General features: G+C 40.3%; 1 protein-coding gene across 4 annotated transcripts in view; it reads left to right on the forward strand.

The window, feature by feature from the left end:
• Nucleotides 1–14,169, forward strand: part of PCLO (piccolo presynaptic cytomatrix protein) — a 421,109-nt gene that overhangs the window by 228,099 nt on the left and 178,841 nt on the right. For all 4 annotated transcript variants that reach the window (XM_073238908.1, XM_073238910.1, XM_073238909.1 and 1 more), the window contains exons 5-6: nucleotides 1,614–6,669; nucleotides 7,027–9,041. In XM_073238908.1, the coding sequence (XP_073095009.1) occupies nucleotides 1,614–6,669; nucleotides 7,027–9,041 (7,071 nt within the window). The remainder of the gene's footprint in view (nucleotides 1–1,613; nucleotides 6,670–7,026; nucleotides 9,042–14,169) is intronic.

The following is a 14,169-nucleotide window of genomic DNA, read 5'->3' on the forward strand; positions in this document are numbered from 1 at the left end:
ATACCAAAGTTGTGAAGAATATATCAGACTATCTTTTGGAATTGAGTTATATTGTAAATTCAGCAAAAACATTTTATACTGTGATGTGCTCAAAAGATATCTCTACCCATACATAATAAAGACAGTGAGTGAAAATGAATTGCAAGGCAACAACTTTTATATTTGATAACTCTGTAGCCAAAAGGAGAAAGGGGTGGTGGGAGATGGTGGGGTGCAAAGAGCAGCGGAAGGAGAAAAGGAACAAAGACTGGAGCAAAGGAAAGAAGGAAGAAGGGTCTTCACAGGTTTGTTGCACAGATGGCCATCTATGACATCTGTTTATTCAGGCTGTAGTTAGGCTGGAGTAGCCCATGCCCGCACACTCACTGCAGATGCTGAGATGGTCAGTCAAAATATGGACTCAGTGGAACTGAAGCATCCTTGTAGGCCAGGGTCAAATAGAGCAAGTCCTGTTGCAGCTCTTCTGACCCCTTCATTCCATAGGGCTGTGGGGTTATTTTGACACTCTTCTTAAACATGGAAACTAATTGGTTTTGTTTTGCTTAGAAGTATTTTTAATTTGAACTCATGCAAAGAATCTCTACTTTTAACATTTTTACTTAAGGCTTTTCTGAATGATTCTTGAACCAAATTTCTGGCATGGCCTCATCACAGCCTAAAAAAACCATACGTCAAGGCTATGATTTGTCTACTGAGTGTCCCAGTCCCCTATAAAGCCCATGTTCCCATTTACAAAGGTTATTTATTGTACTGGTTGATGGGAACTGGCTTTAATATAGTATGAAGGTAAAATTCCAAGTGATTTCAAAACCAGAAGACATTTATAAGTGATATTTTTTAAAATTTCTTTGACATTTCAAATATCTTTGAGGCTGCCGAAGATAAATGTGATTAAAAAGTCTACAAAAATAATAGCTAGATAAGTCCATGAATCAGATGAATTATTGCATAACTTTCAAAGTTTACAGTTTCAAATTATATAGAGTAATAACAATACCAAGTAAATACAGTTTTTTACACCTTTCAAAGTATCGTTAGTATGCAGTGCCTTGTTTGACTCTCTCTCCCTCAAAAAAATCCTTTGTGGTAGGTGAGATGAATATCATTATGACATGTTACCCTCTTCTTCCTGTAAGTAAATTTTCCAACATCCCATACAACTGTAGTCTGGTACAAAGCCCATCCATTCTGGTTCTTTTCTTTGCTTGTCATCATAATCAGCCCAAAAGTATTATGTTAATGGAAAATTTAAAAATTTGTCATTGACAACAGAACTTTTTCTCAAAGTAAATGTACTGAGCAAGATAAGGATGTTTTTGGTGGAAAATTATGTTGAAATCTGAAATTACTAAGTATTAGTGGAATAAAATCAACTGTCATTCAGAATTGGCATTTAATTAAACTTAGATTAAATGAAAACTAACCTTTCTCACTCTGTGTCAACCATTTTCATTTTTTGCTCCCACTGAAAGATTAAAAATAATACTGGCATATAGTTGAAAAAAATTCCTGTAACTATTCCTCAGTTTACAATAGTAATTTGGGAGTAATAGAGAGGCCATGTTACAAGTTTAACCATGTTAAGTTCTCCTGTATCTTTTCCTCCCTGCTAGGAAAAGGAAGATGACAAATCAGAAACTTCAAGTTCTCAGCAGCCGAAAAGCCCACAAGGTCTGAGTGACACAGGATATTCTTCTGATGGAATATCAAGCTCACTTGGTGAAATTCCAAGTCTTATTCCAAGTGATGAAAAGGATTTACTCAAGGGACTCAAAAAGGACTCTTTTTCACAAGAAAGCAGCCCTTCCAGCCCCTCAGATTTGGCTAAGTTGGAAAGTACAGTTCTATCCATTTTGGAAGCTCAGGCAAGTACACTTGCCGACAAAAGGTCAGAAAAGAAAACACCACCTCGTGAGGTTTCTCCTGAGCAGCCCAAGGACCAACAGAAAACTCAGAGTCTATCTGAAACGCTGGAAACTACAACTTCAGAAGAGGAGCTCAAAGAGAGTCAGGAAGAAAAAGACACTCCTAAAAAAGATAGCCAACGAGACAGTCCTTCCCAAAGGGACCAAGAAGAGAGGTCTGAGTTTGTTGATGATGTAGCTACAAGAAGACAGCCTTATGATTCTGTTGAAGAGAGCAGTGAAAGCGAAAACTCACCTGTTATACAAAGAAAACGGAGAACGAGTATTGGTTCATCAAGCAGTGATGAGTACAAACAGGAGGATAGTCAAGGATCAGGTGAAGAGGAAGACTTTATTCGAAAACAAATCATAGAAATGAGTGCTGATGAAGATGCTTCAGGTTCTGAAGATGAAGACTTCATTAGGAACCAGCTCAAAGAGATTAGTAGTAGTATTGAGAGCCAGAAGAAGGAAGAAGCAAAGGGTAAGGTGAAAGTCACAGCAGGGAAACACAGGCGACTGACTCGAAAAAGTAGTGCAAGCTTTGATGAGGATGCAGGCAGACGCCACTCATGGCATGATGAAGATGATGAGACCTTTGATGAAAGTCCTGAACTTAAATACAGAGAAACTAAAAGCCAGGAGAATGAAGAACTTGTAGTTGCTGGAGGAGGAGGCCTCCGTCGATTCAAAACGATAGAACTCAACAGCACAATAGCAGATAAATATTCTGCAGACTCATCACAGAAAAAAACAACTTTGTATTTTGATGAAGAGCCAGAATTAGAAATGGAAAGCTTGACAGACTCTCCAGAAGACAGGTCAAGGGGAGAGGGATCCTCTAGTCTTCATGCTTCCAGCTTCACTCCTGGCACATCCCCTACATCAGTGTCTTCTCTGGATGAGGACAGTGACAGCAGCCCAAGTCACAAAAAAGGAGAGAGCAAACAGCAACGCAAAGCTCGGCACAGACCTCATGGCCCTCTTTTACCTACTATTGAAGATTCTTCAGAGGAAGAAGAATTGAGAGAGGAAGAAGAATTATTAAAGGAGCAAGAAAAGCAGCGAGAATTAGAACAGCAACAAAGAAAGAGCTCTAGTAAGAAATCAAAGAAAGACAAAGATGAACTTCGAGCTCAGAGAAGGAGGGAAAGACCAAAGACACCACCCAGTAACCTGTCTCCCATTGAAGATGCATCTCCAACAGAAGAATTACGTCAGGCTGCAGAAATGGAGGAGCTCCATCGATCTTCTTGTTCTGAATATTCACCTAGCATAGAGTCAGACCCAGAAGGTTTTGAAATAAGCCCAGAGAAAATAATAGAAGTGCAAAAAGTTTATAAATTGCCCACAGCTGTGTCTTTATACTCACCAACAGATGAGCAATCTATTATGCAGAAAGAAGGTAGCCAAAAGGCATTAAAAAGTGCTGAGGAGATGTATGAAGAAATGATGCATAAATCCCACAAATATAAAGTTTTTCCAGCTGCAAATGAACGAGATGAAATGTTTGAAAAAGAGCCTTTGTATGGTGGGATGTTAATAGAGGATTATATTTATGAGTCTTTAGTAGAGGACACTTACAATGGTTCAGTAGATGGCAGTCTGCTTACGAGGCAAGAAGAAGAAAATGGGTTTATGCAGCAGAGAGAGAGAGAGCAAAAAATAAGTCTTCCAGAACAGATTTATGAAGATCCTATGCAGAAAATTACAGACCTCCAGAAAGAGTTTTATGAGTTAGAAAGCTTACATTCTGTTGTGCCTCAAGAAGACATTGTTTCGAGCTCTTATATCATTCCAGAAAGCCATGAGATAGTAGACCTGGATAGTATGGTAACTTCTACCAGTGAAGAAAAAAAATTGTTAGATGCTGATGCTGCATATGAAGAACTCATGAAAAGGAAACAGATGCAACTAACACCTGGATCCAGTCCACCCCAGGCCCCCATCAGGGATGATATGACAGAGTCCACTGTGGACTTTGACAGGGCACCTGATGCATCTTTGACATCGAGTGTCCTCTCAGGAGCATCTCTTACAGATTCAACCAGCAGTACAACACTCTCTATCCCAGATGTTAAAATAACCCAACATTTTTCAACAGAAGAAATTGAGGATGAATATGTAACTGATTATACAAGAGAAATACAAGAGATAATTGCCCATGAATCACTGATGTTGACCTACTCTGAGCCTTCAGAAAGTGCTACATCTGTCCCACCCTCTGACACACCCTCTCTCACATCATCTGTTTCTTCAGTTGGTACCACAGATAGCTCCTCACCCATTACTACCCTGGATAGCATAACCACAGTTTATACAGAGCCAGTGGACATAGTAACTAAATTTGAAGATTCTGAGGAAATTTCTTCATCAACATATTTTCCAGGCAGCATTATAGACTACCCAGAAGAAATAAGTATATCCTTAGATCGGACTACCATACCAACCAGTGCTGATCATATTGTAGTTTCAGTATCTGATATGGAACCTTCTATCATAGAATCTGTAGAAACTAAACCAGAGAGGCTAATTGCTGACACTATTCCCACTGACTTTTCTGTGTGTGAAAAAGAGCTAGTGAAGAAAGCCAAGAAGGAGGCTGGAAATGGAATTATTCTGGAAGTTTTGGAAGCTTACATAGATAAAAGGAAAGAGTCTGAGGATGAACTAACAAAAATTATCCTATCTGAAACTATGTTTGATCGACCACCTTCTTCTGTAACAGCCCTTCCTGTGAAGGAGCAGGTTTCAACTACATGCTTTGTATCTGAAGAGGTCTTTGATCAAGCAAAACCTCCTTTTCAGTTGCCATCTGGCAGTCCTTCTGTTTCCTCTCTTCCAACTAAGACTCGCCCATTGTTTCGAAGTTCTTCTTTGGACACATCAGCCCAACCTCCTCCCCCTCCTCCCCCTCCCCCGCCTCCCCCACCTCCTCCTCCCCCGCCTCCTCCTCCCCCACCTCTTCCTCCACCAACCTCACCTAAACCAACTATTCATCCTAGGAAAAAGCTAACCGTGACAGCTACACCTCCAAGTGATACTGTCACTGCAGGAGAAACCACAGCTGCTCCAAGGAGTAATGGGTTACCAGCAACAAAAATATGTCCCACTGCACCTCCTCCTGTTCCTCCTAAGCCATCTTCAATTCCATCTGGACTTGTATTTACACATAGACCTGAGCCAAGCAAACCTCCAATTGCTCCTAAGCCAGCAGTTCCTCCGCTTCCAGTAACCACACAAAAACCAACAGATGCACACCCCAAACCAACAGGTCTATCTTTAACTTCAGATATGACATTGAATTTAGTGACTTCAGCAGATTATAAATTGCCTTCCCCTACCTCCCCACTTTCCCCTCACTCTAACAAGTCTTCACCAAGATTTTCCAAATCCCTCATGGAAACTTATGTGGTTATCACATTGCCATCTGAACCTGGGACTCCAACAGATTCTTCAACTTGTCAAGGAATTACCAGTTGGCCCCTGGGATCACCCTCCAGAGATCTGATTTCCATTGAACCAGTGTTTTCTGTAGTTCCTCCTATGACAGCTGCCGAAATTTCAAGTTCTTCAGAAAAAAGCCTGTACATCTCAGGAGCTTTGGAGACATTTTCTGCTATTCCTGTCACAACACTACCTTCATTTCAAGTGGCCCCAACTTCAGTTACACAGTTTCTCACAACTGAAGTTACTAAGACTGAGGTTTCAGCAGCCAGAAGTGCAATCCCTACTGCTAGTCTCAGCAGCATCTCTTTATCAATTCCTCCAGAACCGCTTGCTCTAGATACCCTACATTTAGAGAAGCATCAGCATAAAGAAAATGGAAAGATGCAGCTTGTTGGCGATGCCATTGATTTGCGTACAGTACCAAAGGCAGAAGCTAAAGGAACTGAAGAATGTATGGATCTTTCTGCTTCTGCAATGGAGGTAAAAAGACAGACCTCAACAAGTGACATTTATGGGAGACAAATCAGTGCTGTCCAACCCTCTGTAATAAATCTCAGTGTAACTTCATCAGTTGTGACTCCAGTATCCCTGACCACCGAGACAGTAACTGTGGTCACAGCTAGTGCAAGTTACACCATGGGTACAGAAAGCCTAGAGGGTAGAGAACATGTGGCACCAACACCAGTCCAGCTCACTGCATTGAAACATGCTGAGCCCCCATCCAGAATACAAAGTGGGCAAGCCTTTTCTGCAGTTAGGGAGGAAGCACCGATAAACTTATCCGTAGGTCCTTCAGCACGTGCAGTCACACTGGTGATTACAAAACCTGCTACTGCACCTCCTGTTGGTGTCACAAATGGATGGACTGACAGCACCACAGCCCAGGCCATCACTGATGGAGAAGTAGTGGATCTCAGTACAACAAAGTCTCACAGAACTGTTGTAACAATGGATGAATCTGCTTCAAGTATGGTAACAAAAATAATAGAAGATGAAGAAAAACCTGTTGATCTGACTGCAGGAAGGAGAGCTGTATGCTGCGATGTGGTTTATAAGCTGCCCTTTGGAAGGAGCTGCACAGCACAACAGCCTGCAACTACTCTCCCTGAGGACCGTTTTGGTTATAGGGATGACCACTATCAATATGATCGATCAGGGCCATATGGTTATAGAGGGATTGGGGGAATGAAACCTTCCGTGTCAGACACTAATTTAGCAGAAGCTGGACATTTTTTCTATAAAAGTAAGAATGCTTTTGATTATTCTGGAGGAACTGATGCAGCAGTAGATCTAACTTCAGGGAGAATTACTACAGGTCAGTATGATGTGGCAACAGACCTTTCCTTGAAACATCATTATGGTGTCCCTCATCTCATTTCAGGATGAAAATGTGGTCCCTTTTCCAGTTTTGTTACTTTTTCTTTCTTTGGAGGTCTTGGCAACATATTTTGGTATACATGTGCACTTTTGTTTCTTAATTTTTTTAATTTGTTCTGCCCAGAGTCGCCTGCATGTGCCTGCATGTTCAACATTGCTTTTGTCGCATCTAATTAGGTTAACCTGTGGATTTGCATGCAGTCCCATTCATTATGTTCATCAAGATTGCGAGGGCTTTCAAACTCAAGCCTCATTCGCTCTGGGAACTGGACTATAACTCTACCCTATATTTCAGGTGAGGTAATGGATTATTCAAGCAAGACTACAGGTTCCTATCCAGAAACACAACAAGTCATTTCAGAAGTTGGGGTTGGTACTCCACAGTATTCCACAGCAAGAAAGACTCCACCTCCAGGTCCCCAGTATGGTGTGGGGAGTGTTTTGAGGTCATCTAATGGTGTTGTCTATTCTTCAGTAGCAACTCCAGTTCCCTCTACATTTGCTATCACCACACAACCTGGCTCCATTTTCAGCACCACAGTGAGGGATTTGTCTGGCGTGCACCCAGCTGATGCAGTGACTTCACTCTCCGCCCTGCACCAGAACCAGCCAATGCCTAGATCATATTTCCTAGCAACAGGTGCATCAGAAACAGACGTTGCAGTATCTGGTATTGATATCAATGCCAGTTTGCAAACTATTGCTATGGAAACTCTTACTGCAGAGACAATAGACTCACTTCCCACTTTAACCACAGCGTCTGAAGTGTTTTCTGAAGTGGTGGGAGATGAAAGTACTATTTTAATTGTCCCTGAAGAAGATAAACAACAGCAGCAGCTAGACTTGGAGCGTGAGCTCTTGGAACTGGAGAAAATTAAGCAACAGCGTTTTGCTGAGGAATTGGAGTGGGAACGTCAGGAAATACAAAGGTTCCGAGAACAAGAAAAGATCATAGTTCAAAAAAAGCTGGAGGAGCTTCAGTCTATGAAGCAGCACCTTCTCTATCAGCAAGAAGAAGAGCGTCAAGCACAGTTCATGATGAGGCAGGAGACCTTAGCTCAGCAGCAGTTACAGCTCGAGCAGATCCAACAGCTACAGCAACAGCTTCAGCAGCAGCTAGAGGAGCAGAAGATTCGCCAGATCTACCAGTTTAACTATGACCCTTCTGGGACTGCTTCTCCACAGACCACTGCAGAGCAGGCAGTTTTGGAAGGCCAGTATGCTGCCCCAGAGGGTGGTCAGTTTTGGGCGGCTGAAGATACAACCACGACAGCCTCAGCTGTTGTGGCGATTGAAATACCACAGAGCCAAGGGTGGTACACAGTTCAGTCTGATGGGGTTACACAATACATCGCCCCACCTGGCATCCTGAGTACTGTTTCAGAAATACCTCTAACAGACGTTGTTGTAAAAGATGAAAACCAACCCAAAAAGAGAAGCTCTGGAGCTAAAGTCCGTGGACAGTACGATGAGCGAGGGGAAACCACAGCAGAGGATCCCCGCTGCTTTAAGAAGATAGTGGACAGTGGTGTACAAACTGACGACGAAGATGCGGCAGATCGGAACTATGTGAGTAGGAGAAGGAGAACTAAAAAGAGTGTTGATACAAGTGTCCAAACTGACGATGAAGATCAGGATGAGTGGGATATGCCTGCTAGATCAAAGAGAAAAGCTCGTGTAGGGAAATACGGTGACAGCAGTACAGAGGCTGACAAGACCAAACCCCCTTCCAAGGTCTCCAGTGTAGCAGTTCAAACAGTAGCAGAGATATCTGTGCAAACCGAACCAGTTGGAACCATAAGAACACCTTCAATACGAGCACGTGTGGATGCCAAGGTAGAAATAATTAAACACATTTCAGCTCCTGAAAAGACTTACAAAGGGGGCAGTTTAGGATGTCAAACAGAAGCAGATTCAGACACACAAAGTCCTCAATATCTGAGTGCCACATCTCCACCCAAAGACAAGAAACGCCCAACACCTTTAGAGATCGGTTATTCATCTCACCTTCGGGCAGATTCCACATTACAGCTGGCTCCATCCCCACCCAAATCTCCAAAAGTCCTTTATTCACCCATCTCACCACTTTCACCAGGCAAAGCCTTAGAATCAGCCTTTGTACCTTATGAAAAACCCCTCCCTGATGATGTAAGTCCACAGAAAGTACTGCATCCAGACATGGCCAAAGTTCCCCCAGCAAGTCCTAAGACAGCCAAGATGATGCAGCGGTCCATGTCTGACCCCAAGCCTCTGAGTCCAACAGCAGATGAAAGTTCCAGGGGTCCTTTTCAGTATACCGAGGGCTACACGGTAAGAGTGATTCTTTTCAGTGAGAAGACAATGGATGAGTTGATGTTAACCACATGTTTGCGGACTTCAGGAGGCAATAAGGCTCCTGGTACCTTAGAAACCTAATATTGGATTTCAGTAAGGACTTATTTTATTTGAAATTTGGGGGAAGAAATAGAAAAGCATACATCAATTTAAAAATACCAAAAAAAGAAAACATATTATCTGAGGCAAAATGAGAAAGAAGTTTATTATTTTGTGACCTAATGAGAATGAAAGTTTTATTCTAATCTTGAAATCTCCCAAGTGTCAATTGTACCCTATAATCTCAGTGAATATAATGAACATCTAACATGGAGAGATAAGGCCAAGGATGACCATGAATTTAGAGCCATGGATACTGGATGTCTTTAGTGGGAGAGTTCTTGGACATCATGTAATTAGTCTCTTCTTCTTCCAGCCAGAATGTTTTTATAAGAGGGCTTAGAACATTTACTGCTCAAAAGAGAGCATTTCCAGAGCAGGCACATGAAAGTATCATATCATCTTTCTAAGTCATCGAAGCTTATTTTGTTTCTGGCAACCTTCCTAATTTAACCTCAAGTAAGCCTGAGTCCTAGTGCTTATGGAAGCAAAAATAATTTTTATGTTTCACTGAATAATAGTAACTATTTTAAAATATGAATGCTTCAGAGGGGAAAGAACATATACAGAAATGTTACACAGAACATTTGTGAAGAACTCTACAGCTGAGAATAAAAAATTTTAATAACAGCTATAAAAACAGGTGTATCCTACTTAAGAAAATTACTGTTACTTTTTAGAAGGTTATTGATAAATAGGGTGATTCAATTTGAAAGAAAATGTGTGTTCAAATGATAAGTTCTTCTAATGCATTGGTTTCTGAACTTTAGGCCTTCAAACCCTAAAGCTTCCAAATAGGATTTTCTGAGATGTTGCTATATTTCTGTTGACTCAAATATATTAAATGTTGGCTGTGAGCTAAAAAATATGCCATTACACATGACTGTAAATCTATTTATAGGTATATAGGCATATCAATAGTCCTATTAAAAAATTACAAATTCATGTCGAAGTTTTCTACTTTAATAGTGGCATTTTGTTTTGTACTTTCTCAAGCAGTATATCCTAAAAGTAAAACTGTCTTCATGTGGGAGACATCATAACTGTTAAGTCAGGGAACCACTGGTGCCTTGAGATATCATTCAACTTACAAAGAATTATTACAGTATTCACTTCTGATCTGGAAGTATGAAATGAAAGGTACAGTAGGTTGAATGGGTTGTATTACTATGTGTATCAGGATATCGATTAATCATAATCACAATAAAAATTGGAAAACTACTAAATAATACTCTAAGCTTGAAAAATCTTAAGTGTATTGAACCTTGGAACAAAACTCAGTAGTTCCTCTAACTGTCAAACTCAGTTCATGCTTTAATATGGAATAATCGTGGAACACAAGCTAAAAGATACTGTTTACTGCATGCACAAGGCAGGCCATTTTATACACAGACAGTGTTTTTATCACTTTAATACTTTGAGTCTGAGATCTAAATTTTATAATTTGTTTCTTTGTAGAGTTCTAGACATGCTGTCAGTCCATTTTAAACTAAAATCAATTTCTTAATTATAAGCATGATTACTAAGTATTGCTTTTACTGAGAAGAATAATCTTCTAAATGGTATTCATAGGGATATGAGTTAAAGAAAATTTTTTTTTGATATCATTAATGTACAATTACTTGAGCAGCATTATGGTTACCAGACTCCCCTTTTTCTCAAGTCCCCCCCACATACCCAATTATAGCCACTGTCCATCAGCATAGTAAGATGTTATAGAATCCTTACTTGTCTTCTCTGAATATACTGCCTTCCCTATGTCCCCACCCCACTACAGTATGTGTGCTAATCGTAATGCCCCATTTTCCCACTTATCCCTCCCTTCCCACCCATCTTCCCCAGTCCCTTTCCCTTTGGTAACTGTTAGTCCATTCTTGGGTTCTGTGATTCTGCTGCTATTTTGTTCCTTCAGTGTTTTCTTTGTTCTTATACTCCACAGATTAGTGAAATCTTTTGATACTTGTCTTTCTCCACCTGGCTTATTTCACTGAGCATGATACCCTCTAGCTCCATCCATGTTGTTGCAAATGGTAGGATTTGTTTTCTTCTTAAGGCTGAATACTATTCCATTATGTATATGTACCACATCTTCTTTATCCATTCATCTACTGATGGACACTTAGGTTGCTTTCATTTCTTGGCTATTGTAAATAGTGCTGCGATAAACATGAGTGCATATGTCTTTTTCAAACTGGACTGCTGCATTCTTAGTGTAAATTCCTAAGAGTGGAATTCCTGGGTGAAATAGTATTTCTATTTTTAGTTTTTTGAGGAACCTCCATACTGCTTTCCACAATGGTTGAACTAGTTTACATTCCCACCAGCAATGTAGGAGGGTTCCCCTTTCTCCACAACCTCGCCAACATTTGTTGTTGTTTGTATTTTGGATGTTGGCTATCCTAGCTGGTGTAAGATATCTCATTGTGGTTTTAATTTGCATTTCCCTGATGATTAGCGATGTGGAGCATATTTTCATGTGCCTGTTGGCCATCTGAATTTCTTCTTTGGAGAAGTGTCTGTTCAGATCCTGTGCCCATTTTTTTATTGGATTATTTGCTTTTTGTCTGTTGAGGTGTGTGAGCTCTTTATATATTTTGGACATCAACCTTTATCGGATCTTTCATTTATGAATATATTCTCCCATACTGTAGGATGTCTTTTTGTTCTACTGATGGTATCCTTTGCAGTACAGAAGCTTTTTAGTTTGATATAGTCCCACTTGTTCATTTCCTTTTGTTTCCCTTGCCTGGGGAGATATGTTCATGAAGAAGTTGCTCATGTTTATGTCTAAGAGATTTTTGCCAATATTTTTTTTCTAAGAGTTTTATGGTTCCATGAATTACATTCAGGTTTTGAGTTTACTTTTGTGTACGGAGTTAGACAATGATCCAGTTTCATTCTCTAACATGTAGCTGTCCAGTTTTGCCAACACCAGCTGTTGAAGAGGCTGTCATTTCCCCATTGTATGTACATGGCTCCTTTATCATATATTAATTGACCATATATGCTTGGGTTTGTATCTGGACTCTCTAGCCTGTTTCATTGGTCTATGGATCTGTTCTTGGAGTTAAAGAAATTTAGCTCAGTAACTTGAATATTGTTTATTTTCTCAGACCAATAAAGTAGGAAAAAAATCATACCTTTCAGTAGCCATTGAGCCAACATAGTAACACTTAAAATACAGCATGAAACATAGGTTAACACTGTATGAGACTATGTGGTAGTAGTTTTACTGTAACTGAAACTGGGACAGTAACTAAGTAACAGGCCCCAGGGGGTCTAATTTGCCAGGTTAGACTTTCGGATTTACTTCCCTTGGCTAAGGGGGGTTCATACCAAAATCACCTTACATTTTTATTTACACTGTACACTAACCTCTGGACTCCCTCCACTCTTGTTCTCCTTGCAGTTAATGTTCTAAATTGTACCTAGGGTGATTTTCTAAATTGTAGGTCAGATTATGTCACAAAATTTCCAGTTTAAACTCTCCAGGAGATTCGCATCAGATTAAGATTTCTTAACAAAGACACATATGATCTAGTTCTGCCTGTCTCAGTCTCGCTGGTCACTCCCCACATGTCCCTGTACCTGCTTTGTTCTCTTCCAGCCACTGACCTTGCCATTCTTTGGATGTACCAACCTCATCTCCACCCAGAACCCACATTGGATTTCTCTCCCCCCAGACCTTTTCCTGGCTCACTCCTGGGCATGGCTTTCCACTTAATTTTTACTTCCACAGAGATGTTCTGCTTATCTTATTCTCTAAATAAATAAATAAAGCCTCCCTGTCACCATGAATCCCCATCCTTGTGCTCTCTAAATTTATACACATTACTTACTAATATATACTTAATCAAGTAGCATCTTTCTTCTCTGATAGAATATAACCTCTGCAAAAGCAGGGATTTTTCTTTGTTTGCTGCTATAGTTCCAGGTGCCTAGAACAGCCCCTGGCACTAGCACAGCCCCTAAGCATTTATTGACTACATGTGTCAAAGGTAGGAATATAAGCATAGAAGCAATAGAATAAGACATAAATTAAAAAACTCTGGCTGCTTACCTTTTCATCACCACAAACTTGACCCATTCTAGCAAGTCCTGTTGATAATCGAAACTGATACCTCATTTTCCTTAAAGTTTCAGTTCCACTTTGCTTATTTTTATATAGACATCTGAAACACTGAACAGAAGTTGAATGTTATTTAGCTATTAGACAACCCAGACACCTTAAAGATAAGGAACAAAGTCCAGAGTAGGCTAGTGACTTCATATAGTCCCTTAATAATAAACCAACAGCCTGACTAAAATTAGAATGTTAGACTCCACACTTTACAGCTCTTAATCTTTATTAGTCTCTTCTGAGACTTACTGAATGTATTTTGATTTTTCTCCTAATTCAGTACCATGTTTGGTATCTTTTTATCTTGCCATTTTCTCTGTTCTCTCTAAATTTCCAGTTGAACTCCCTCTCAACTAGGTTTATTCATTTTTCCATTAATTCCTGCTTGCAGTCACTCACTCACTCACTCACCCACTCATCCATAGCTTTTTTCCAGACTCTGTGATAAATGCTAAAGATACAAAATGAACCAAAGAGGCAGAGTTCATGCCCGACCTACCACTGGGATCAGTTTGTTCTTCTGCCCATGCATTGTATCAGTTTGCTGGGGTTCTCATGACAAAGTACCACAAACTGGATAGTTTAAACAGCAGGAATTTACTTTCCCAGTTCTAGAGGCTAGAAGTGTAAAATCAAGGTGTCAGTAGTGTTAGTCTTGGAGTGTCAGTCCTCTTCGCTAACTCCTTCTGGCCCCCAGGTTCCTTGGTTTGTACCTGATAGTCTCTGTGTCTCTTCATGTCATCTTTCCTCTCTGTGTATTTGTCTCTGTCCAGATCTTCCCTCTTTATAAGGACCCCAGTCCTACTGATTAGCTCCCACATTGATGATCTTGTCTTAGCCTGATGAGCTCTGTAAAGGCTTCTAAAGACCTTCACATTTTGAGAT

This window comes from Manis javanica, chromosome 6 (assembly GCF_040802235.1).
Source record: "Manis javanica isolate MJ-LG chromosome 6, MJ_LKY, whole genome shotgun sequence".
Taxonomy (NCBI): domain Eukaryota; kingdom Metazoa; phylum Chordata; class Mammalia; order Pholidota; family Manidae; genus Manis; species Manis javanica.